General features: G+C 42.6%; 1 protein-coding gene across 2 annotated transcripts in view; it reads right to left on the bottom strand.

The window, feature by feature from the left end:
* Nucleotides 1-27,404, bottom strand: part of CEP85L (centrosomal protein 85 like) — a 94,002-nt gene that overhangs the window by 54,118 nt on the left and 12,480 nt on the right. For both annotated transcript variants that reach the window (XM_054173970.1, XM_054173971.1), the window contains exon 2: nt 23,016-23,177. In XM_054173970.1, coding sequence (XP_054029945.1) covers nt 23,016-23,177 — 162 coding nt within the window. The remainder of the gene's footprint in view (nt 1-23,015; nt 23,178-27,404) is intronic.

Below are 27,404 nucleotides of genomic sequence, written 5' to 3'. Positions count from 1 at the left end.
GTCCCAGCTGACCAAAGGAATATTCCATCCAATGGGATGTCATGCTCTGCAACAATACTAGAGGGAAGGCTGGCTGGGAGCCCACTGCTCAGGGACAAATTTGTTTTTCATTTGCATCACTTGCTGGCCTAGAGATTTATTTCTGTTATTTTCCTTACTTTTTTTTTTTTTTTAACCCTTTCAATTATTAAACTTTGTATCTCAACTCGGCATTTTTCTCACTTTTACACTTCCAGTTCTCTCCCCCAACCCACTGGGAGGATGGGCAGAAAAGGAGTGAGTGAGGAGCTGCTTGGTGCTTAGCTGCTGGCTGGGGTCAAACCACGACATTTCCCAAGGTGATCTGCTAAAACCCAAGATTCTTTAAAACTGCATGTTCCATTTAAGCTTTGTGTTATTTATAGACCCAAATACAACACACCACACAGAAACTGCATGCAGCATTAGTTTATGAAATCTTAACCCAAGCTGAAATATCAAGAACAGAGAAATCAGTGAGATGACATTCAGGAGGGTATGGAAGAGGAAAGATGAGAGAGGTAAAGGAGAGATTACTGGGGACTGGCTGAGAGCTCTCACATGCCCAGCAACATGTGCTTAGATTCATAGGCTGTGCACAACTAGAAATAAACACCTAATCCTCTCATTAGAGGATCAGCTCCCACCACGTCACATGGCTGCACCACAGCAAGCTCACATTGCTTCTCAGGTTTATGACAGGTAGAATGACATTGTTCTAATGAAAACATTCTTTGGGTCCTGTTTGCCAAGATGAATGTAGGTACACTTACTGTTTCTTTCACCCTCACCTGGAAAGAACTTTTTGGGGGGTTTGGATTTGTTAGCCAATGTGAGAGTTCATAGTGGGACAACTAAAAAGAAATTACTCTAGTACAACTGGCATACCCAGTTTGATGGCTACACTGAGCTCATGTGATTTGATGAAAGCAGAACACATTAATTTGGCACACTTTCAAAGGATGTCTGCCATGCCACAGAGAGGGAAAAAGATCTTCCACGGGTGCAACACCTTTTGAAGACAGCAGCGCTGATTTTTCTGGGGATCCCAATAAAGATATCCTTACTTACAACTTGAATACTCCTCCCCATTTTGGGCTAGACTTCCTCACTCCTTGCACTTGTAGCCCTGCTCTGCAACAGAAATGAAGGTACTCAGTCATCACTGAATGAAGACATCAAAGCAGTGACAAGAAGGTCCAAGAGATACATGGCATGAGAGAGCTGGAGTCTCAAACACATCAGATGAAAAACACAAGGCTCAAGCCCTGCTTTCTGGGAGCAAGCAGCAGAAGAGCAGGGAGAGATTCCTGCTCTCCTCCTACTCTCCTACGGAGAGCATAGAAGGAAAAACACAGTAGAAAAGAAATGAACCTCTTCTTGTATAGGTACTCCTTTGCAAGAGGCTGCTGCCTTTGTAACAGTCAAGCAAACCCACATTTGTTCTGTACCTCACCCAGAAGCTGAATCTGACACAGCACAATGTCAGGCCTGTGAAGGAAGCGGCCACAGGCTTTTACATCCAAACAAAGTAAGATTATGTTAGGATTCAGAAAGAACTGAATGTGGGGACCTACATTCTAGGCTATGCAAATTTCTGTGAGTAGAGATGTCCTACCTGCAAGAGAAATATAAGGGAAGAGATGCTGTGTGCACATGGCTGCAAAAGTTAAAACCATCTCCATACCAGAAGAATGTGTAGTATTTAATAGAGCATTTTCAATCTGACAGACTTCATGTCACCTACACATGGTGTTCAAATTAGAATGAAAAAGAGTAAGCACATGATCTCCTTCATGTGTTTTTATTAGAACACAGAGTTGTTTGTGTGGTAGGTTTCCATTTTTTCTTGTTCTACTCTAAATTTAAAGCCATGAGTTAGATTCAAACTTTCTCTCTCTTGTTTTTGTAAACTCTTGGAGCAGATTTAAACTTGGAATGTCACTTACATCCACCTACAGCTGATGAATGTCTTTGATAATTTGTTTCAAAGTGAAACACAGCAATTTTGGCTTCAAGTTGTCCTAATTAATCTTGCCATTAGCACTCACTGAAACATAAGAGAAAATTCACACTTCTTCTTGGAGCATATTGCTTCAGTCTGCCCTGACTGCAGGCTCAGCTGGAAAGGCAGCCAGTCTGTACTCTGAAACATCTCCTCACAGGACAAAAAAGCAAGACACTCAGAAATTTCATTGAAAGTAGGAAAGAATCCAGAAAACATCATCAAACTCAAAAGATACTGCTTCTGTAGTTACAGGAACAAGCTCCATCTGGCCAAATTCTGCCAAAGATTATTTTCTCCAAGCAGCAGATTTTGCCCTTCCATACTGTCAGGGATAAGCAAAAGCCTAGCTCAGAATTAAAAGTGCTCTCTTCTCAGCATTACTCAGTTTTTACTTCATTGAGCTAGCATTTAGTTGAAGATTACAAACACTCTTAATCATGGCTTTTGTGTCTCCAGAGTCTTTTAATGCTTAAGATTGCTCTTGTTAATGAAAATTTAAAGAGAGAGGAGAAAACAGGGGTGGTGGGGGGGGGGGATAAAATAAAGAAGATAGCCAGTTGCTGATGGTTTGCCTTTGAACAGTAGCAAATTATATGTCAAATTTTGCTTCTCAATTATCCTAATGAAGTCTTTTCAGGGTCCCACCACAAAGCTCCCTAGAGTACTTCTCTAACAGGCATGGCATTCTAATACCTGATCCAGTATCAGTTAATCCCCAGAAATAAGAGAAGTAAAAACCACACTGCAAGGTTTCTACTGTGTGGTAGCAGCAGATGGAGTAAAAAGTGAAGAACATTTCATATGGCTTTCCTACTAAGTTGTGTTACTCTTCTGAACTCTTTCACTACTGCATGTCTGGCACAGAAAATTATGTAGCAGAATCAATTCTGGTCTTAATAAAAATCTAATCACAGGGAGAACGCAGCAGATGCCTTCTGAAGGAGAAAAATAAACCTCTCCAATATAAAGTTAATGAACACTGCCTCCTCATTTACATGTTCCCATGCTAGGTCATAACTAGATGAAAACCTCTGAAGTCATTTCTCAGGCCAGGTACACCAACACCATCATTCAGCTATTTAAAACCCCTATCTGTTGCCCAGCAGTCAGTCACAGCACACAAAAGAGAAGGCTCACTGAAACCCTGAAAAGCCTCTTCAGCTGCACAATGAAACCAGCACAGTAAGAACCTCCATCCACAAGATATGCCTCTGTGTGTGACAATTTCTCCACTGCTCCCAAGATGCTACCAAACAGCAGCAGAGCAATCAGCTAATGCAGTTACCCAATGCCAATCAAAACCAAAATGCATAAGATGTATATGTTTATGGGATGCATGTGTATCTAATGGCACTGAAAAATGAGAGCCTTCCTTTGAAATCTGATATGTAATTCAGAGCACAATTCAAAAGCCCTGACCACGAAGAAAAACACCAGTAGTGAAAACTGCTGACCTTCCCTTCCTGCTCTGCCCTCCCACCCCTCCAACATACCGACATAAATTACCTCAATCCAGGAAAATAAACACAATTACTCTTAATAACTGACCAAGAGATAAACAGGGGAAGTCAAGCCTCTATTATACAAATTGAAGGTCTTGAATCAGGCTGCAGTTTAGTGTACATAAAGTTCTTACAGTCATCATAGAATGTTGGTTCTTCTGAATACTCTGAAGTTTCTGTAACACTTTGCTGCATGGACCCCAGCAACAAGCCACAAGGAATTTTAGCATCCAACACACAATTTACTACAGGGGTTCATGAGTCTCAGCTCTAGCACATGGCTGCCTCCCAGAAATCTTCTCCGAAACAGCTGCTTTCAACAACACAAGTGTCAAACTCTCCAGGGAATTGGACACAGGATGAAGCGCCATGACAGCAATATTTATGCTACCTGTGTTTCCCCTTTCCTACCTACTTACAAATTGGACTACCCTTAATGCAGCAGAGATAATCAGATGAGCCAACTGAGCTTTCTCACATGGACAGGCAGAAGTCCAGCCCTAGGAAAAAGGCCCTGAAGAAACAGACTCATCAACCTCTAGAAGCAAAAGCATGCCTTACCAGGGTGGGGCAGCAGCCACAGGAAGAGTTAGGGGTTGGTTGGTTTGTTTTGGTTGGGTGTTTGCTTGTTTGAATGCTTTAACTGTCTATAAACCTCCAACATTTCTGCAAGCTCTGTTCCTATTACTTCAAGTTTAGTACGTCAAAAGATGAGGTTAATGAATGGAAATAAATAAATTCAAGCACACACCATATGAAGCTGTGCCAGAAAATGCTGCAGACTGTTCTTGTTCAACAAGGTCTGTGTGAGAAAGTGGGTCCAAAATCCTCATACAGTTCCAAATATTACTGGTTTATGAAGTGCTGCGTTTGAACAGCAAGGAAATAAATCAGAAGAATCCCCAACAACAACAAAATCTTACTTAATGCTAACTAATCAATAGTAATTTAAAACAAGACTGTATTAAATACCAGAATAGTTACTGCCAATAAACAGTTTCCTGTCCTGCATCTACACATCAGCCTCTCCACACAAGCCCTATGAGGAGAGGCTGAGGGGTTGCTTAGCCTGGAGTAGAGAAGGCTCAGGGGAGACCTTAGTGCTCTCTACGACTACTTGAAGGGAGGTTGTAGGCAGGGTGGGGGTTGGTCTCTTCTCCCAGGCAAGCAGCATCAAATAAGAGGACACAGTCTCAAGCTGCACCAGGGGAGGTTTAAGCTGGATGTTAGGAAGAAGTTCTTCATAGAAAGAGAGATTGGCCATTGGAATGTGCTGCCCAGGGAGGTGGTGGAGTCCCCATCACTGCAAGTGTTTAGGAAAAGACTGGATGAGGCACTTGGTGCCATGGTTTAGTTGATTAGATAGTGTTGGATGATAGGTTGGATTCAATGATCTCAAAGTTCTTTTCCAACCTGGTTAATTCTGTTCTATTCTATGCCTTCTAAGCAAAACCAGTCATGTGGTGTCCAGAAGCAAGTTGAATTAATGGTATTTGGAAAAAAGAGACAAATTCACTGGCTCCCATCACCACCAGCTACAGTACTGACAGTGCTGGTCAGAGCTCTTTTACATGATGAAAAGTGGCTAACAAACTCCAAGTCAGTTCTACTTTACTTCAAACTAATTCCTGTAGAAATTTCTGTAATCTGCATTGCACAGTGGATGAACACAAATTGTACCTAAACACTTGCTAGTTTCAAAAGTCAAAGTAATTTAAAATCTCCATAATTCACTAGGAGCATGAGCAGTACAACTCTGAATGATACAAATGCAAACTTCAGAGGTTCCAACTGAAACCATTTTCAAAAATGGAAGCAGTTTTGTTGCTTTTATTGTTTCCTTCCAAACATTATCACCAGAGAAAGATTTGTGATGAAATACTTGGAAAGCTACTACTACTCCTAGGCAATTTCATTTCAGAGAGATGGAAGGAGGAATAAATGGTCTCCTACAGCCTACACAAATAGTACAAGAGGAGTCTGAAGGATTTTTAGCTATCAGAGAAGAAAGCAGTGCTAGGAAGAGTGAAAGCTGTGCACAGAAGCACCTGGGTAGCACACGCTCATCCAAAGAAAGAAATGCAGAGGCAACACTGAATTCCAGCAAATGGTAAACCGCTTTTCATAGAATCAATAAGGTTGGAAAAGACCTCAAAGATCATCAAGTCCAACCTGTCGCCCAACACCTCATGACTACTAAACCATGGCACCAAGTACCACGTCCAATGCCCTCCTGAACACCTCCAGGGATGGTGACTCCACCACCTCCCTGGGCAACACATTCCAATGGCTAACAACTCTCTCTGTGAAGAACTTTTTCCTCATAGACAAAAGGAATATTACACATATATAAAACACAAAAAAACAGAAGGTTGCCTAACATATCCCATTGGTCTCGCTAGGAACTGGCCAAATGGTATCATCCTCATTATCCTCCTCCCTCCTCTACAGCTAATGCCTTTCCTGGTTTGCATTTGCAACATCTCACCCATTTCCACAACCCAAAAGAGAAACATTTCATACAGATTCAAAACCTTCCTACTACTGAGCTAAATCTGGGTCAAATTAGCTTGCTAACAGGAAGCCCATATTCAGATAATTTAACAGGGGCTTTAAGGAAGAGCAGTGCTGCATAGAGGTAGGACACTGCCACTCCCAAATGAAGTCCGGTATCAATCCTGTGGAACAAGGGCAGCTTTAACAAAAGGCAGCAGGTGAAATGTTTTGCAGGGCAAGACAATTCAGCTGAGAAAAATTACAGCACAGTCAATCCCTGCAAGATTCTGTTTCTCTTACTGTACTCAATTATTCCAATGTTAGACAAATGTGAAAGCAGATTCATTAAAAGCATATGAGGCTAACAGAATACTACAGGGTACTGAACTGAAGCAGAAAAGATTTCACAGACTGTACCTGATCAAAGACTCTGAAGTAAGTAGCGGGTAAGCATAAGAGCACATTTTTACTGTGTATCAGTCACTGGAAACCAGTTATTTATAACTGCTATCATTCCAAGCTTGCAATGGCCATCTGCTACATTAATCTGCAAAGACAAAGGCTAACCTAACATATAAAATCTCTTTAAATGAGAAAATCGAGCATGTTAAGATAGAAGCATATCTTAAAAGACTGAACTCGTGTTACCAGAATACAATAAACCTTTTGATTTCTGCACTGTCTCCTTTTCCCAAGGACATAACACCCCCACAGTGAAACAGAATTGTGATTTCCAGAAACACAACACAATAAGGGATGCTCTGAATGAGCATTTTCAAAGCTAAACTTCCACAGCAATAACTGCCACACACACAAAGAGATACCCCAAACCTCAAAGCTTTCTTTCTCTGCCTCAGAGACTACATGGGATGCTTGGTACCATAGTTTAGTTGATTAGATAGTGTTGGGTGATAGGTTGGACTCGATGATCTCAAAGGTCTTTTCCAACCTGGTTAATTCTATTCTATTCTTTTCCTACCAGCTCTCCAGCATTCAGTTTTGCTGCTATTATTGCTATCAGATACTGTGTGTGTATGGCAAACCATGCTGCAAGGTGTTCATCAGCTGCTGCGTGTTACGTGTGAGTAACATGCGAGTGGGCACCACACAGAGAAAAGAATGTTATGTGCAAGAAGTGGATGCTCTGTGCATGAGAACAGAAACTGAACAGCAGCCTGGAGCTAGTTTGAAGAACAGTTACATAACTAAGTAGAACGATTTCTGGATTAACAGGTTCTATTTCCACCCCCCCCCTAGATAAGACGATACAGCAATATTCCAGGACAGCAGTCACATAACCAGGCAACTTCATGTTGCTGAAATAAAAGTAGGAGTGAAAACTTCTCTCACCACAGGGGGTGTTCTTTTTCCATTGTGGCTGGAGGTTTTTGTTTGGTTGTTGGTTTCTTTTTCTTCTTCTTTTTTGCTTTTAAAGTCTGCATCTAAAGGAGTATTTGCCTCTTTATGCAAGCCATCTACAGCTTCCAGTTCCATTTTCCAACAATAAGCACTTAAGAGTGAAGATGTGCAGAAATCAAATATCCCCCTAGGACCTTCATTAAAAGCAATGGCTAAAGGGAAAAAAAAACCCACAAACTTGACTGCTACAGACGTCACACTGTCTCTAGTATCTCTGTCCTCCTCTCTTTCTCAAGCTACAAGATACCCGTATCACAAGTACCATCTCACTCAGCAGCTAGGAATGACTTTAGAAAAGCACAGTAACGTGGACCATCACAACAGAAACCCATCAGAAATGCCCTCCAGAGTGGGAAAATCCTAGGTGTTTTTGTTCTCTGTAAAGAGAATCACAGAATGGTAAGTGTTGGAAGGGACCTCCTGCAGATGATCTAGTCCAACCACTCTGATAAAGTTTGTCACAGGATTGCATTCAGGTGGGTTTTGGAAGTCTCCATAGAAGGAGACTTGACAGCCTCTCTGAGCAGCCTGCTCCAGAACTCCAGCACCCTCAAAGTGCAGAAGCTTTTCATCATGCTCAGATGGAACTTCGTGGGTTGCAGTTTGTGTCCATTTCCCTTTGTCCTGTTGCTGGGCACCACTGAAATGAGTCTGGCCCCATTCTCTTGGCCCCCACCTTCTAGATATTTATAAGCACTCATAAAATCAATAATAACTATCTATTCTTATCAACTGCTAAGGATATCCAGCAGCAGGAACACCCCTACCCCTTCACTTTCCTACACCAAGATAAAACAGAAGTACTTTCTCAGGCTTTAAAAGAAACTTCTCTGTATTATCCCATCTCCTAAACCAGCATTCCCAGATTGGCTGATGTCTTTCAGCAGTGAAGCCACCTCATCTAAGACATGAAGGGAAAAGGAGGTGCATGTGAGGACAGACTCACACAAGGAGAGTTTAAGAGAGACTTCCCCTAACTTAAAGGGCCAGAACAAAAATCTGAGGCTTCCCACAGAGCACTAATTCCATGCAGCTAAAACTTTGTTGCTGAGCAAGGTATGTACAATCCCTTACATTTTATTCCTAAGTACAGGCAGGAATTGAGCCTACAGTTTCATGTCAAGTAAGTTTACAAGGTCAAATCCCACTTTCAGCTTCTAAGAGGACAAGAGTTTCTGGCTACACTTTTGAGATCATTATCTGCATTGAAAGTTTAATCCTTGCTCCTGATAAGGGATTTTAAGACACTTCCAGTTTAGAAGTATCTTTTTGAGATGCATCTGATACCTGCTCCCATCTCCACTAAGCAGTGGACCTCTTACTTTGGTTCACAAGCCACCAAGAACAGTTCTAAAAGGAGCAGCAGTTTTCAGCTTTATTCCAGGTTATGCAAGTGTGGCAGAAAAGAGACACCTTCATTTTCCCTTCCAACCTTATTTCCTCTACTGATCTCCCCCAGCAGGGCCTTACACACAGTAGTCATGCTCCTGCTTTACCTCTACATTCTCATTTTGGGAACCCCAGCTCAAATTTAAAATCACAGACTAAAACCACTTAGGCTGGAAAAGACCCTGAAGCCCAACAGTTAATGCAGCACTGTCAGGTCCACCACCAAACCATGTCCCTCAGCACCACAGCTAACATGTCTTTTAAATACCTGCAGGGATGGTGACTCCACCATTTCCCCAAGCAGCCTGTTCTGGTGTTTGATGACTCTTTAATGAGTGACCCTTCTAAGTATCATATAGGCTTCTGTACTACTGTGTGATCTGCTACCCAAGGAGAAGAAATCCTTTCACAGGCAGCAGCAGGTGCAATGAGCAGCCCCAGCAGTGAGGCTGCTATAGGTCCAGTGAGGCAGGAGGATACTACTTGACAGCTTTCACACTGCTTCATAGCAAGACTGTGTCAGTCTCCTCCCTTCTGCTGCAGACAAAGGTCAGGCAAGGTCTCTAAACTGAGCCAGCTTGCCACAGCACTGCCACTGCTGTGAACCGCTTGAAGTGGTTAATGCGCCACAAGCGATTTGCTTCCTACGTTCTGGCAACGCCTGCATCAATGGCAATCCCTTCCAAGGGCCAGGAATCAGCCCCAGGAATCCCAAAACTTCAACTGCTGCCTCAGGAATAAATCAGCTCACTGGGGATGTCTTTGCCCTTCAGACCCTGATCCCCAAACTGCTAAAGAGTAGTATGTTAACAGTAGCTTATGCTCAACTGGAATACATCTGCTGAAGAGATAGCAGCCTCGGTCTGTGCAATTACTGAGACTTGGGAAAAAGAAAGGTATTTTAATAAAACCAAAACCATACTGTAAAAAAAACCACCAGAAACAAACACCCAAAAGAGCAAAATGCCTTATTGCAGAAGTAAAACTAACTCTTTTCTAACTTTTGAATTCTCAACTTTGTTAAGAAGCTGCCCTTCGTTTACTACACAGGACTCTCTCCTTCCATTAAAGTTTCCTGGGCAGCCTGCTCCACATGTAGGTCACCATCTGGAACTCAGCTCAGGGGATTAACCTTGAATTTGATTTGAGCATGGCTCTGTATCCTACAGAAGTCGTCACTTCTTATACTTCAAAACTCATGCATCATTATCCTTATTTCCTGAATGAAGAACAGAGGGCAAAGTATTACCTGCAACTACGCTGATGTTCCTTTGGTTGTTCACCTGCTTCCTTCCACTGCTCTCTACACTGAGCAATACATAGAATGCATAATGTATATATTTTAAACATCACAAATTCAAGCAGAACAACAAAAAGGAATAAAGACTGGGGAGAGGAGGGTAAGAACCACCCGGAGCTCTCAGAATCGTGCTGTAGCAAGGAAAAGCTTGCTACTTGCCAAAGGAATTTGACATTCTGAGTACTAACAGAGACCTTTCTGAAAGCAAGGGATGGAAAAGTTACTGAATTCTATCCTGCCAAACTGATTAGAAAATAGTAAACAGATGTGGAAACCCTTCCATTCTCCTGCACCATCTAACTTACAACTTTTTGACTCTAGCTTCTAACATTTTCTTTTTGTCAGACACACTTGTGAAGCCATAATAGCCAACTGGCAACTGACGTTGCTGCATTTCTAACACAACTCTACAGCACCAAACAAAGGAGAGGGATTCACATTCCTGTAATGCTCAGAAACAAGCCTCCTTCAAAGACTCCCACTTCCCACACACACCCCCTCAGGACAGGGAGGTTGGACTAAAGGATCTCTAAGGTCCCTTCCAACCTAAGCCATTCCATGACTTAATTTTGCTTTTATGTTGGAGGACAGTTGATTGTTTGAGCAAATGTGAATAATACTCTAGTAAAATTAGCACTGTTCATTCAGAAGCTATATTTAGAACTAAATCTCATACACTTAGAAGGATTTCTGTATTGTAAAAAAAACCAACATTTCCACCATCAAAGAAGCCACAAAGTATAACTTTAAAGGCTGGAGAGAAAAAAAAGAAACAAAACTCATGCATGTTGCCATCTGAATAGTACTACCCTGGAGATCTCCTGGAGTGCATATGCAGATATTCATGCTTATCACATTTCATAGTATCAGTCAGGGTTGGAAGGGACCACAAGGATCATCTAGTTCCAACCCCATTTCACCTGTTAGTAGTCTGTCTGTAATGGCAGTTATACACTATTCAGCTCAACCTGCAAGTCATTTTTCTTTAGAAATCTTTGGGAAATAGAAGGCCATTTGTGGCCTTTGAAAAGGCTAGCCTGAAAGAGCTAATTTTAGCTGGAGCCCATGTTTACCCAGATTCCAAATTAGGAGAGAGATGTGTAACGCCCAGTATCCAAGCTTACCCTGATGGAAATATTTAGCTTTGCAAATCATTTCTAACAACCACCACCAAAAAAAAAAAAAAAAGCACATAAGTACAGTTTATTACTTCTCCATTCTTTCACTGGCAATTCATTGCTAAAAAAAAAAAGTTATTGTTGCTCCCCCCACTGACAGAGAAAAGATAAGACTTTAGTACCTTGACATCACACTGTGATGTAGAAAAATATTACGAATTAGCACACTGATCAAAGTAACAAATCCAGCTAAACTATAAGAGCAAGAAAATGTTAAGTCACTAATCATGAGAAGTGCTTCAAAAGAATGTTTCTCAGCCAGAAAAGCCAGGTTGCCAAGGGAGGCCATTGATGCTCCCTCCCTGGAGGTATTCAAGAGCAGGTTGGATGAAGCCTTGAGCAACACGGTCTAGTGGGAGGCATCCCTTCCCACAGCAAGGGGGTTGGAACTAGATGATCTTTAAACTCCCTTCCAACCCAAACCATTCTATGAATCTATGAAAAAGTTCTTTTGCCAACTTGTAAATATGTCAGGTGTCATTTGGTTACCAAATCCATCCTCCCTGGTACAAAACAACACTTGCTACAAATGGCAGAGGCTCAGATTAAAAGATGTGATCCGCTGCAGGGTACAGAACTGCAACCAAACTGCAGCTCCCATATTTGAGATAATTTCTGTAGTCATTTGAGCTAGAACACGATAAAGCATTCAGAAAAGAAAGACAGCAGCACACAAACACACACAAAATCCCTTCTTGGTAAAAGTTCAGTGGTTTGATCACCATAGTTCTAAAAACCACTTTGGCTTCTCAACTGACAAATAGTACCACCTAGCACCTAAATGGGATGATGGCACAAGGCCAATGTGCCTGGTAACATCTGCATCTCCAGCAGAACTGAGCACAGCCTTCACATTTCAACAAAGTGTATCACAGGACATAAGAATTGCAAAGTTATTCTACATGCTGCTACCCAAAATGCCAGCCAGTCTTCCAAGCACTGCCTCCTAGACAGGGCTAAAACAGAAGAGGGCCTCACTGTTTACAAACAGCTAAAAAGCTGAAACATGATCAGAACAACACTTTTCTTCAAAGAGTTTGGTTATCACTTCTCTTGGCTTCCCACGAAGATCTGAAAACAGGAGGTTTGTATCTCCAGTTTGTTTTCTGATGTGCACAGTTGTGAGCACAGAGGTGGGGGAGCAGAGAATGCTTCAATTGCTGCCTTTGATAACAGAAAGAATTTAGTGTTTTTAAATTTTTATCCAGTTGTTGGCTCCTCTCTGGGTATTTATAGTACTCATCACTATGGTATCCAAGCACATAGCAGTGCTTTGACCCACACAGAACAATATCAAATTGTTTCTTCTCTGCCCTCTACCCTAACACCTCAGTTGTGGCATTACTAGCACAATGTGTTCCAGAAATTAAAAATAGAACTCTTGAAAAGCTGGACTCAATTTCAGAGAGCAATTTCTTTGCTCAAAACAAGCAGGAAACAAAGTAGATCATAAAAGGTCACAGGGGAGAAAACAGCTTTACCAGAACCTGCTCTCTGGCTCCGAAATAAAGCCAGCTCCAAAGCCACTAGCTCAGAGAGCCTGAATTGTCTACTTACAACAAGCATGCTTCAAAAATACATTTCACTGTCTAATGATGTTAATAATTGAAGTCCTCCTTCACCCCCAGAGAAAGCAGAGAGCGATTTTGCGCAATGCGGTGCCTAATGTGTTCTCCAGTGTTACTTAATAGTGCCAGTAAATCCCTAACATAGCAAATTGTAATGGCATTCAGCCCACAGCCCAGCCACCAGGAGGAAATCTGAGACTCTGCAAAGGGGAGCGACTTTAGGAGCTGCACGGAGATCTTCACATCATCACTCAAGCGGTAGAAGGCCATTAATGCACTCCAGCTTCAGAAGAGAGGTTGACACAAAGATTTTTTTGTATCTCAAAACCATCATGCTTCACAGTCCATACATTTTCACTTTTTGTTTAAGCAATCAAGCACTGCTGAATTCTCTTGTGCCTCTTGGACCAGTATCTGGAGGCCGCTGAGGCACAACTATACAACGATGAAGCAGCGGAAACAGAACTGTAGGAGTAAACACTGAATGCAAAACAGCTTCTTGACAGAAATCCCAAATGGTTTTCCTCCTGTCTTTCTGCACCACACTATTTTTAGAGTTTATTTGGTATTCTCACTTATTACAAGCCTAAAAGATTAATGATGTTAGAATAAAGAAGCTGGGCTGTACATATATTCACATGTACAAATTCCTGTCTGATTCATATTCATGAAACTACCTATATAAGCACTTATAAAAGATAAATTAAGTGATTTAACCAGCCTCACAAATCAGTAAGTTTCAGAGGAAAAAAAAATATCTCTATGCTTCTCTGCTAAAGGACTTCATAGAATCCTATAATGGCTTAGGTTGGCAGGGACCCCAGAGATCATCTACTCAAAACTCCCTTGCCATGGGCAGGGATGCCTACCAACTAGACTCAGCTGCTCAAGGCCTCATCCAGCCTGGCCTTGAGCATCTCCAAGGAGGAAGCATCCATAACCCAATCCACAACTCTCCAACAAGGCACACAAAAAAAAAACCCCAACATAACAAAACAACAAAAAAACCCTACAGCAAATCAAGACACAAGTTTGCTGTCACAAGGGCCAATATTCTGCCATTCAGCCTTTTTAACTAAATGCCATTCTGGACAAAAGCAAGTTCAGGAGCTATATGCAGCTAAATCAGATCTACCTTGAAGCCAAATTTGAAGTGAAATGAAGAGAGCATCACAGACAGAGAAATTTGAAGAGCAGTAGGCAAGACTTACTATACAAACAAAAATCTACTTAAACCCCCTCCATTTAAAACCCACTCTTCCAAAACTTAGACATTCTTTTTTCAGCATCACTGCAAAGTCATCATAAAACAAAGCCCCCAAAAAATTAAATCCTTTTTGAATTGAGATATATCCTAAGGTTTTCTTAGCAAGTGGCTTCAAACTGCAACATCTTCAGATGTCCAATCTGTAGCATGATACTTTTTTTATTAAGCTACAGAGCTGCAAAGAGTTTCTCTCAAATGGAACAGAAACAAACAAGGGTCCAAACTCACCCTGCAATCAAAAAGCTCTTTACTATTCTGTTTCAATGACCATCCCACTGCCAGAAGGGAACACAGGGCCTCCAGTTTTAGGCTTTTTTTTTTTCCCCTGGCAGTGCCAACGCTATTGATATTGTCTAGATCTTAACAGAGCCACAAGCAAACAAAACTTAAGCAACAAGTTGATTTCAGCCCTGTTCTGAATTCAGTGCAGCTTTCAACTCAATTTATCAACTGCTAATCTTTGCAAGAGGTCACCTGGTGCTACCTGGCACATCCAAATGAATGCAGTAAATAACTCCTATGGTGCTGGCAAAAAAAATGGACATGAATGCCTTGTCTCTGTGGTTTGCATAACCCAGACTCCTCAGACTATGTACAGACTTCTTTCAGGTTATTTCAAAATAGCATCTACAATATTCTCTTTTGTACACAGCTATAAAGCTACATTTCAAAAGGAGAAGCATCTCACCTCCATTCTCCTGATACATTTCAGTCCAATTTCTCTTAAGCAGAGGTGGATTTTTAATTAAGAATCATCTTGCACAACATGCCTAAAACCTCACTACTGGTAAGGGCAAAGAACAGCAAAATTATGAGCTGTCAAAGAGATGACATTCCCTTATACACCTCTACAGAGGAAAGTTAACAAAGAATTTACTTGAGCAGTTGTCCTCAAATACTTTTATGTACAATTAATTAATTGCTACTTCTACATTTGTATTTTTTAGCTGCAAATAAAAAGGAATTGTACAGCCAGGTAAACAAGCTACCACAGGTAAGGAAGGCTACCTAAAGTTAGACAGAAATCCCCACATCTCTAAGGTCAGTAAAAGTCCACTGCAGCACTCAGTATGAGGCTGTGAAAAAGGATCACATATTCTAGGTACTGAGGAGATAAACAAGGAGCAACCTTCACAAGCAACGTGAGAGTGCAAAGTGATGGTGTGAGAACATGATCAGCATCTCCAGGAGCTTTAAAAGTGTCCAAGGACAAAAAAAAAAAAGGAGCAAATAAAGTATTTAATACTGTAGTACATAGTGACTCAGATTTCATCTGCAATTTCCTCTGCACCACAGCAAGATGAGATGGTTTACTGCACACTCTGTCATAGTAAAATCTTATCTGTTAGCCCTTTAAAAAAAGGGGGAAGAAAGAAAGAAAGGAAAAAAACAGAAAGGCCAAAGTTTTATTTGATGCAACAGTAGCAAAGAAAAGTGCAAAATCCTCCAAGAAATCTCTCAGCAAATAGGAATGATACTTGGCATGCCCAGGTCTCATGATACAATGATCTTGTCTATATTTAGGTTAGTATGATGCTCCTTAGTTTTCCCATCAGAATATGAGATGTCCACCAGGCTCAAAAAGATACAGATTACAGGACATATTGCAAACAATTCCCCAAGATTTCACCTGGGCACAATGCAAATGATATGGAATAAGGGGCAGAGATCACGTTGGGTTTGGCTGGAACAGTTACTTCTTCATAGCAGCCCCTACAGGGCTCTGTTTTACACTGGTGACCAAAATTGGTGTTGGTAACATATTCATGCTTTGGCTAATGCTGAACAGCACTTTCACAGCATCAAAGCCTCTGCCACCCCACTGAGGGGGTGCAGAAGAGGTTGGGAAAGGACACAGCTGGGACAGCTGACCTGAAATACCAAAAGAAATTCCATGCTATATAATGTCACACTCAGCAATGAAACTGGTGGGGCAGTTTTATCCAAAGTATTTGTTGCCCACAGACTGGCTGGGCATGGGTCTGCTGGTTGTGCTGTTGTAACACTTGATTAGTGCTTGGTTGTTTTTTTCCTTTCCCTTATTAAAATATCTTCATCTCAAATCACAAGATTGGGGCTTGTTTATTCCTTGCTTTTGCCCTTCTGATCCTCCCATCCCACTGGGGTATCACAAGCGAGTGTGAGGCTGCATGGGGGCTTACATGCCAGTAGGGGATAACCCTGCACCATCATAAACACACTCACTGTGATGCAACTCAGTGATACAGCCTCCAAAAAATATATGGTAGAGGTAACTTTTTGCAGAGCATCAAAGTGAGTGCTGCCAAATCCTAAGTAAGCACAATTTACTTTCACTGAGTCACTTCTTGTTAAAGAGGAGTCATCTGTCTAAAAACCAAGGGCTGACGTTAGCTGATGGCAAAACTCACCAAGTTCACAGGGCAGAACACTCCCGCTAGCTGGAGAAAAATCCTGCCACTATGGTTTTTTTCATGTGAGGCAAACTGAGCATGTGCACACTGTCTGCTTGTTTCTATGGAGAAACCAACACAAAAGAAAGGAGGAACTTCAAGCAGCTTCTACTTCTCTCTGCAGAACATTCAGTTGTGGAACTAGCGAGTGCCGTCAGCTTAGTTCAAGCCAACTCCAAGTTCAGAGTACACAGCTTCACACAGGGAGTATGCTACTGTCATCTGAAGCAACTTTTCCATGTCTTATTTTAGTGGAAATTTATCAGCATCTTTTTTTCCTACCCATTAAATCCTGGAAATGAACTACCAGGGTTCTGAATAACTCCTTTAAAATCTGTTCAAGTCCATTAATATTTGTATTTCCCTCTTTTACCAGGAACAGCATCCAGCACAAGCTCAAGTGAAGTACACATTTCTGATGTCAGGATAGATAATATCCAAGTAACCCAGAAAGGCTGACGCACAGAGGGCAGGACACTGCTTCACAACATGAGATATGGCAAGCAGGGAGGAAGGAAACCAAGGAAAAATGCCCCAAACAATTATTTTCTACCCTTGAAGTCATTAAGCTACTGCACCAAATTTATGGCAGCACTTGCCAGGATCCAAAGCCATGGAGACTGAATTCAACCCAATTAAGTTCAGGGACTTCTCTGAAAATCCATCATCTTCTAAAATTACAGACCACAGCAGACAGTCAGTATGAAGTACACTGCCAGCTCTCAAGATTTAGGATCCTTGTGCTATTGCAGCTTCCTGGCATCAAAACTGATAGTGCAAAAACTGACCTGTGCACATTCTCAATCCCATTAGCTTTAGCAGCGTACTGACCAGTACACCACCCTCAAGATATTCACAATTAGATTTTGTCTCCAATTTCAGTTCTGCTTTTCACTACATTTAACATCTATATTTTAATTTTTTTCTAAGGGGGAAAAAAAAGTGTTAGAATACCATGCTCAGAACCTGATGGAAGAAGAGTGCTGGAAATAGCAAAACCCAGTACCTTTGGAGGTGGCTGTAGCATGTTCCCTGGTGTATCAAGAAACACTACAATTAAATTGAACTAATTAGATTTTTTTCCCCCCCATCTTTTAAAAAGGTAACATATTCAGTTCAAAATGAGAGACAAGAGACTCCTCTGGGTCTCCTAACATTAAAAGAAGTTCCCATTCTATCAGTTTAGTGTTCCAGAGAGGATCTACACAAAATGCATTGGCAATATATGAGGCACACTGCATCTAGTCCATGATACTCCCTCAACCTCCACTTGTGAAACTCCTCTCCCAAAGACTACCTCCATGTATAGCCATGGAACAGCATTTTCAATTGTAACAAACCACACTTGTTCAGATTCCTACATGAAGAGAGACACAATGACTCCTCTTCCCCTACTCTGCCCTGGTGAGGCCACATCAGCAATACTGTGTTCAGTTCTGGGCCCCGTAGTTCAAGAAAGACCTCAGGGAACTGCTTGAAAGCCCAGCAGAGAGTCACAAAGATGATGAAAGGAGTGGAACATCTCCCTGATGAGGAAAGGCTGAAGGAGATAGGCCTCTCTAGCCTGGAGCAGAGGAGCCTGGGCAGTGCCCTCATGTGTGTTTATAAAGATGTGAAGGGTGAGTGTTGAGAGGATGCAGCCAGGCTCTGCTTAGTGATGTCCAGCGATAGGACAAGGGGCAATGGGTGCAAGCTAAAGCAGAGGAGGTTCAACATGAACATAAGGGAAAAGCTTTTTCACTGTGAGGGTGGCAAAACACTGGAGCACGCTCCACCTAAAGAGGCTGTGGAATCTCCTTCTCTGGAGACAGTCAAAACCTGCCTGGATGAGTTCCTGTGTGACCTGCCCTTCTGATCTGGCAGGGGGTCCATCCCTAACATCCTGTGACAGAGGAAAATACTTTGGCCTATAAAAGCCATGGGCCCTGTATCTTGTCGCACCAACATCTAGCTCCGATCCCTCCTGTTCAAAAGGCAAAATGCTGAATGTGCAGAAAGGAAAAGAGCTCTGCTGGGGTTTACAGCTCATTTAATTTCTGATAAGACCCCAATTCTCTAATTAGGTAACCCAAATAAAAACAGTCTCAAAAAGGCTTACAATAGAGACTTCATGTTTGTGAAAGAATGGGTTTACAGAGACTGCAGGCTGGCTGGCATAGGCATCACAATGGTTATTAAAACCTGCAAATGCTGTTATCACTGATGGAAACCTCATGCTTCATCACTGTGATCTACATTTCCACATACTATCCCACCCACACCTTCTTCCTCATAGGCATGGCAAATTGTAGGAGAAGCACTTTAATCCAGATCATGCATTTAAAGTAGATAATTAGAGAAATAAAAGGTTAGAACTTTATCACCATCTGCTTCCATTTGAAAGGCTTCTGAGTTGCACAACGGTAAGACACAAGATCCTGCAACTGACAGTTTTCAGAACTTTATGCCTGCACTTTTTCATTACAAGGGAGGCTTTTCTCTGCCACCCACCTGCCTTAATCTTGTTTCCTCTTTTAGCTTCACTTCTGAAATAGCAACAATTTTTCAGCCAAAGTCTGAAGGCCTACACGTAGCATAGCAGTTACCCGTTTGCTGTTAGGAGCTCTTATGCCCCTATAAGCATAAGCCACAAATGTTACGTCTGCCAATTTAGGAGTTGCCAGTGAGAAGGAGAAGATCAAGTCCATTCAAGCAGTCTGACAGCTGATCAGCTGCTGGACATCAACTAAAACCTTTTCTTTCATGAGTTACCCTGAATACAACCTCCTCACTCTACCATAGAGCTCCACATCTCACTTGCACCGTAATTTTTAAACAGAGAATATGAGATACTTCTGAAGAGTCAGCTGCAATCAAAGTGCAAGAGTATACTACAGTCAGATTTGTACAGGGTTAAGTTTAAAACAGTAATGACAGAATTGATTTACAAGCAGAGGTAAGTTTAAAAAGAAGAGACTCTGGGGAAGACCTTAACAAAATCTTCTCCCTGCTCCACACAGAATATAGCAACTGCTTCTCTCTCTCTCAAAAGCTGATCCAAATCCAGAACCACTTCCCAACAGGAAACAAACAAAAACCCCAACCCACATGAACTGCAGTTTACACAAAGACAAAATGCACTTTTATCCTTAAATTAAGAGCATTCTGAATCAAGAGTTTTAGGTCTATTCTACCCAGACTAGCATCCCCACGTTTACAGAGTCTAAATTTCTCCCCTCAGCTTCCCCCACCGCACATCAGCGTAGCTCAACTTCAACAATGAATCTCCACAAGTAATTTCAGTTCCTAATTTTTCTACCTTTGCACAACACAGCAGAAAACCAGCTGAATACATTTTAACAGAAAAGATTTCTCTTCCTCTTGCCTTTGTCCCCTACAAAGCAGAGGATTTTAGCCAAGCACTAGAGCTAGTACATACCACTCCTTAAAACCTGCACTTTCAGGAGGAGTAAATGTTCCCAATACAAAGTATGAGTAAGAAGAATTTGAAGGAGCATTCAAGTCCAAGTGCCAGGTGCTGCACTTTGGCCACAGCAACCCCATGCAGAGCTACAGGCTGGGGTCAGAGTGGCTGGAGAGCTCCCAAACAGAGAGGGACCTGGGGGTGCTGATTGACAGCTGCCTAAACATGAGCCAGCAGTGTGCCCAGGTGGCCAAGAAGGCCAACAGCATCCTGGCCTGCATTAGGAATAGTGTGGCCAGCAGGAGCAGGGAAGTCATTGTGCCCCTGGACTCTGCATTGGTTAGGCCACACCTTGAGTACTGTGTCCAGTTCTGGGCCCCTCAGTTTAGGAAGGGAATCGAGACACTTGAACGTGTCCAGAGAAAGGCAACAAGGCTGGGGAGAGGCCTTGAGCACAAGCCCTATGAGGAGAGGCTGAGGGAGCTGGGATTGTTTAGCCTGGAGAAGAGGAAGCTCAGAGGAGACCTCATTGCTGTCTACAACTACCTTAAAGGAGGTTGTAGCCAGGAAGGGGTTGGTCTCTTCTCCCAGGCAACCAGCACCAGAACAAGGGGACACAGTCTCAAGCTGCGCCAAGGGAAGTTTAGGCTGGAGGTGAGGAGAAAGTTCTTCACCAAGAGAGTCATTTGTCATTGGAATGTGCTGCCCAGGGAGGTGTGGAGTCCCCATCCCTGGAGGTGTTCAAGAGGGGATTGGACGTGGCACTTGGTGCCATGGTCTAGTCATGAGGTCTGTGGTGACAGGTTGGACTCGATGATCTTTGAGGTCTCTTCCAGCCTTAGTGATACTGTGTGATACTGTGTGAAGATGCAAGGAAAGCCAGTAAAAACAGATTTTTAAATGCATCTGAGCTCCCTTCCCTGCACCAGTGTACTTACTAGTAACTGCACATCTGTACTAATCAATTCAGCTGCAACTTCCAGCATTAAAGCAGATGTTAATTTTGAAATAAATTTGATTTTCACTAGGTGTAATAGAAAGGAAATAGCAAGGCCACATTTTGTTCCCTGAGCATTGTTTAAAATTGCAATGATCTGCTGACCTGTGAAAAAAACTGCTCCCTGAAAATTCCCCATGGGCTTCTTCCCAAGCACCACATTGAGAGCAGATGGCCAGCATCAAGCCTGCTATTACCAATCTGGCCCAGCAGTCCCACAGCTCACAGTGATACTCTTCCCATGGATGTGGGGAGGGAGAGCTTGAGATGCAGACAACTGGGGAGCACAGGCAAAGGTACTTTCCACTAAAAATGTGCATACACATTCCATTTCCAAACCTGGCATGGGCTCCTTCTATTAACTCTCATTTTACATTTCAGTTTCCCTCCTTTTTTCTTTAACATTTTCTTTTCTGCTCCTCAAAGTTCTTCAAATAAGGTGGCAGGAAATCGATTACATTAAGGGTACAGCAGAACTGACCACTGTCAGCTACTGCCAGAGGCATGAACTTCATGAACTGTCTATTGCTGCAGCTTTTCCCCTCTTGGAGAAACCCCTACAGCAGCTTGTAACAACGATCTGTTAAATTTGTTATTAGTCAACTGGCAACAAATGCCTATTAAAGTTGTCATTCTATCAGTGTGCCATCCCTCCACCCCACCCCCCGAGAACAGTTGTTCTGTTCTCCTCTTTAGCCAGGAGAACATCTGATGAGGAGGTGCTGTTTCATTTCCTCTCCTTCCTCCCACCCCTCAAAATGGGGAAGCCCTCAGAAAGAGGGGAGGGAAGAGCATGTGTTGAATTCAAATGCTGCATCTTAAAATACTATTGTGCAACACAGGGGTGAATCTGATTGTAAATATATGCATATATATACACACATGCACACAAATACATATATACACCCCCCCATGAGAGACCTTTATTCCCCTTACACCTCTTGAAAAAATACAGGGGGGAAAAACAACCAACAGTAAGGGATTTGTATTAATAACCATTTACTACCTCAGTTTTACACCAAAGAATTTGAGTAAAAACTTAATTTTGCCAAAGCAAATAAAGGGTTAGGAATTAAAATAAGCAGAAAGCAAGCTGTTAAGGACTCTCCTGTGGAGTTCCTTTCCAACTGACAGATGCAGCAGGAAGAGGGTGGAAAGGATTTCCCCATGTGCAAAGAGGCCTGACAGACCTAACTCAGAGGCATTCAGACCGCTCCTCAGGAATGCTCAGCCCCCCATAGGGATTTCAGCATTCCTTACTTCATTTCTCCCAGCTCTTCCTGTTCTTCCTCATTTCAGTTACCCCTTCTGAAAAATTTACCAGGCATAGGAAGGGGCTAGAGGAAAGCATATCACAGTCCTACTGTCCTTACCATCTTCCTCTCTCAGCTTTAATTCCAGTGGCACATTCCAGAGATGCTGCTACCTTAGAAGCTGAACCCCTCCCTGATAAGCTCAGCTCTGAGTAATCATGATTTAGTCCACACTAAGTTTTAACAATCTTTAGATACTGTTAATTCTCCTTAAAGATGTTTGACTGTGTCAACTGCCAAGCAATAAAATGTAAATGCATTTCCCACCAGAAGAACTGAGAAGATACCACACACCATTGTCATCCCAGCCTCAATGAGTAAGGTTTCTTTGCTGACACACACAATAAATACTACAAAGCACTGTCCTTTCATCAGCTCACTCAGAACCTCTCCTGCTTTTACCACTTGATTATCAAGTGCTGTAGTACAGGATATCACTTGTCTGTATAAATCTGGCACTTCTTGTAACTGCAGCCATCAAAAGGTCTAACACAAGTACTGGCTTTGTGGCAGAGAGGTGAGCTAATGCACACACCTCGTGCAGAAGTAAATTAATTAAACCTCACTAAAACAATTACTTGATCCAGCCAGGAAAATGAAGAACTGCATGCACTACACAGCTTTGGAGTAGTACCATCATTTAGGGAAACATACCTTTAAAACATTTGGGATTGTTTCTCTCTCAGAAACATGAAACTAACCAAAACACAACAATGACAACTCACCTTCCACACTATCAGAACAGGAGGTACCAATCCCAGTGTCCCCACTGTCCGAAGCTATACTGTGCCTTCTGACAGGATTGCTTTGACTGCCTGATGAAATGGTTGTGGACTGCCACAGGGATTCAGCACCAGGTAACCATCCCACTGAAGAGTAATCTGAGCCTGTAAAGAAGGAAGACAGAAGTCTGTCATTACAAATACAGTACTGAAGTCAACAACAAAAAGTCAAGATGAAAAACCTGTATCCTATGTTTCAAACCTCAGATTTGAGCCAGAGACTGATAATGTTTTGAGGCTGCTTGGTTGGAGGTTATTATTGTTAAAATCCTTTTGCTAGGTAGAATCTTCCCCAAAAGTTCCAGTAAATATATTTTTACTATTTTAAACTGGTTTTGCACTAACTTTAACAGGACATTTATCATATGATTCCTATCAATCACAGGCCTGATTCTCACTCACAGCAGAACTTTGCATTACATGAGTTTAAATACAGATATGAACAAATTTTAGGACAGAAATCAGGTGAATACTTGGCCAATGAAATACCAACATCTCCAACTGTACATAGACATGTCCTAGGTGATGTAGCCAGAAATTAATCTGATAACACTGATACCTAAGAGTGAAACACAAGTGAAAACTACTGATTAAGCAATTCACTATCAAAGGACAGATCACCAACCCAAGCAGGCACACAGCAGCTGCACACTGCCCATCAAACCACAGAATGGGTTGGAAGGGACCTCTGGAGATCATCCAGTCCAGCCCCGCTGCTAAGGTAGGTTCACCTAGAGAAGGGCACACAGGAACACACCCAGGTGGGTTCTGAATGACTGCAGCGCTGGAAACTCCTGCACCTCTCTGGGTAGCCTGTTTCAGTGCTCCATCACCCTTAAAGAAGTTGCTGCTCATCTTTAGATTGAGCCTCTTATGCTCAAGTTTGTGCCTGTTATGCCTTGACCTGTCAGTGGGTACCACTGCAAAAAGCCTGGACTCAGCTTCCTGACACCCACCCTTTATGTATTGACCGGCATTCATGAGATCCCCCTCTCAGTCTGCTCTTTCCCAGACTACAGAAGACCCAGTTCTCTCGGTCTTTCCTCATCAGACAGATGTTCCAGTCCCCTCATCACCTTTCCCCAAAGCCTCCCCTGAGGCAGCAGAATGGCAACTCCCATCTCTCCCTCCCCCTGCTGCCTTTTGCACCAAGGGATGAAGTCACACACTCGAGTCCATCCCGCCTGCTGAGGACAACTGCCAAACGTTTTGTTTCATTGTGTTGTTTCATTATTTAAACAACCATCAAAATATTAACATTTTAAAGCATAATTCAGAGCAGCAAAGACTTAGTCTGTTCAAGGAACTTCTGAGAATATATGGCCTACTTTATAGTCAGCCTTGAGGGAAAACACACCACAGAGCACAATCCCAGAGGACCATCCCCATTTCCAACAGCCAGTATCGAGCACTGTTTATAGGCAGCACACCGATCATCACCTTCACACTCCAAACCAGCAGAGCCATGTAAAGAACTCTGGAAAAATGCCTGGCCTGCTCTTGATTTCATATATAATCATATACATAGATGCACCCCCTCTAGCAGTGAGCTTTGCATAACACTTTCAGCAGGAAATGACTCACGGAGAAATATCAGCTTACGTACAGTGTCTCTTCTACTACAGCTGGCTATTTTTAGGTCATTTAAACATTTTCAGCAGGGTCCATCCAAAGTTGTAACAGCAATTTGCCTTTGCAACGACATCTGCAGCTCATGGCTATTTCCAGCTGTACTTGTTTCCCAGGAAATTAAATAGTTTAGAAAGGCTGTAAAAATGAATGCACGTGTTTATATATATAACCCCCCCCATACATATGAATACATTCACACTCCCCACAGAGGAGCCAAATCACCTTGCCAGAGCCAAATACTTGACAGAGTGGTACCAGCTGCCCACCAAGCCTCTTGTATACTGAGGAATACAGCACATGCTTGCTTACTGTGTGCACTACTACTCTAGCACAACATCTGAGACAAGTCTACTTTCTGTAAGTAGGTTCCTGGGGACCTTAGGTATGCCTGTCCATCTCACTTGTCTCAAACTCACTCTCCTTTGAGGGTACTGTCTTTTGCCAGCCTTCAGAATACCCACAATTCTCTCTCCCCTTCATTCTACTTTAGTCATACTTGTTCAGTGTATTTCCTTCTCTTCCTTAAAGGTTTTGCTTTTCTGCCCCCCCACCCCACAGAAGTCTCTTAACTCTTCATTACTGAGTAGCTCTCAAGGGTGAGGCAGTAGAACTGAGGAGTCAGACATGACTGTGTGGCTCACCAGTCACACCTTGTAAGGAGGTCCTAGCCAAGATCCTAAGCAAATACCACTCCAAGTGTCACACTTCAAACCATCCCCTCTGTGTCATCATCTGAAGTACTGAAATGCAATAGTTTGGCACACAGCTGGTGGGCACCTGGGACGTTTCTTCCTCTCCTGCCATCCTGCATATTTTTCACTAAACACTCTGGCTGCTTTGGGGATGATTTCTCTGTCTCTCTTTCTAAATAGATCTACTTTCCACAAAAGTACCAATTCATATTTCTGAAGCTACATCTGGCTATTCCAGTAAGAGTAAAGTTGACTTATGGGAGCCCAACTAATTAAATCAGAGACTGTTCTGGGTTAGGAGACATTCAAAGTACATTTAGAGATAAGAAATTGAGTTTAATTTACCCTCTCTTATGCTGTTCTCCACCATACAATTCTGTGGTGGTATTTCACCTTTTAAGGCATTAAACAAGTGTTAAAAGAAATGAAGCAGATAATGCTACCACTACTGCACATTACATTAACACAGCATCAAGTGTTAAGCTCTTTAGACCTCCTGGTTAGACACAGGTTAGCATGTTGAACCTACAACCTTCCATACATAGCCCCCCCCCCTAAAAAGGGAAGAGATACTTTTCACTTTGGTAGACCTTTGAGGAATAAAAGCTAAAAATATCACAGAACAGCAGAGCAACTTAGATAGGAAAGGACATTCAGAGGTCATGTAACACACAGCTCAAAGCAAGGCTAATTAGATCAGACTGCTCAGGGCTCTGTCCAGCCCTTGAACAAGTTCAAGAACTCAGAGTCCACTCAGGGCAGCCTGGTCCAGCATTTAACCACCCTCAATGCAAGTAAGACTTTCCTGACATCTCATCAAAGTTGTTCATGTTCCAAACATATTGTTGCAATTTATCCCAAAAGATGCAACTAAACTGAAAGGTTAACATACCGGAGGTGGCAGACACCCATTCCCATCAAGATCTCCATGGATACTGTATGCTGAGGAAATGAAACGCATCACAAAACACCCTATGATAACCTACATGAACACAGCTTGGGGACACACCAAGCCCTATGTGTGGTGCTGAAACTAAGGTCCAGAAGGACCTGTGAGGACAGCAGAGCTGTCACCTTGGAGTTCTGGTGGAGAGTTTGAACTGTTTTGAAGACTGCTCAGCAGTACTGTACAGAGAGGCAGGGTTGGGGGCAGGGATGGGGCGGAACAGTCTCATTTTCTCACTCACTGGCCTTCCGCTGCTCAGAAGCAGCCTCTGCATGTTAAAAGAGCTGTGTCCCAAGAAAGGGAACTGGGTTAGAATTTGAATAGGTAAGCAGGATGTGCTTTTTAACCTATTTTAGACACAGCAACAGAAATGGCTGCTTGTGATCACTTCCAGAGACCTTTTCTCTTTGCTTCCCACAGAAGCCTTGACATTAGATGTGCTGCATTGGAAAAAAAAGATAACTAAATAAGATATTCCAGGAGTCTACACTTAAAGGTTTCATGGCACAGCCACAGCCTTTTACCTTGCTGACCTAATGGTGACTCTGCACAACAGAAGAACATTATAAAAGTAAGTCCCCTGCATGAAAAAGAGCTTTGCAAGGCTAACTGAACACACTCCCATAAACAGCCAAATAAAAGCAGCAAGACAGTAGAAATGGACTTGGCAATTGCCTCAACAGTATCCACAAGCCCTGTGAGGAGAGGCTGAGGGAGCTGGGGTTGCTTAGCCTGGAGAAGAGGAGGCTCAGGGGAGGCCTTATTGCTCTCTACAACTGCCTGGAGGGAGGTTGTAGCCCAGTAGGGGTTGGTCTCTTCTCCCAGGCAACCAGCACCAGAACAAGAGGACACAGCCTCAAGCTGTGCCTGGGGAGGTTTAGGCTGGATGTTAGGAAGAAATTCTTCCCAAAAAGAGAGATTGGCCATTGGAATGTGCTGCCCAGGGAGGTGGTGGAGTCACCATCACCTGAGATGTTTAAGAAGAGACTGGATGGAGCGCTTGGTGCCACGGTCTAGTTGATTAGATAGTGTTGGGTAATAGGTTGGGCTTGATGATCTGAA

The sequence above is a fragment of the Dryobates pubescens genome, chromosome 28, assembly GCF_014839835.1.
Source record: "Dryobates pubescens isolate bDryPub1 chromosome 28, bDryPub1.pri, whole genome shotgun sequence".
In the NCBI taxonomy this organism is placed as follows: Eukaryota; Metazoa; Chordata; class Aves; order Piciformes; family Picidae; genus Dryobates; species Dryobates pubescens.
This window is presented reverse-complemented; position numbering and strand designations above follow the sequence as displayed.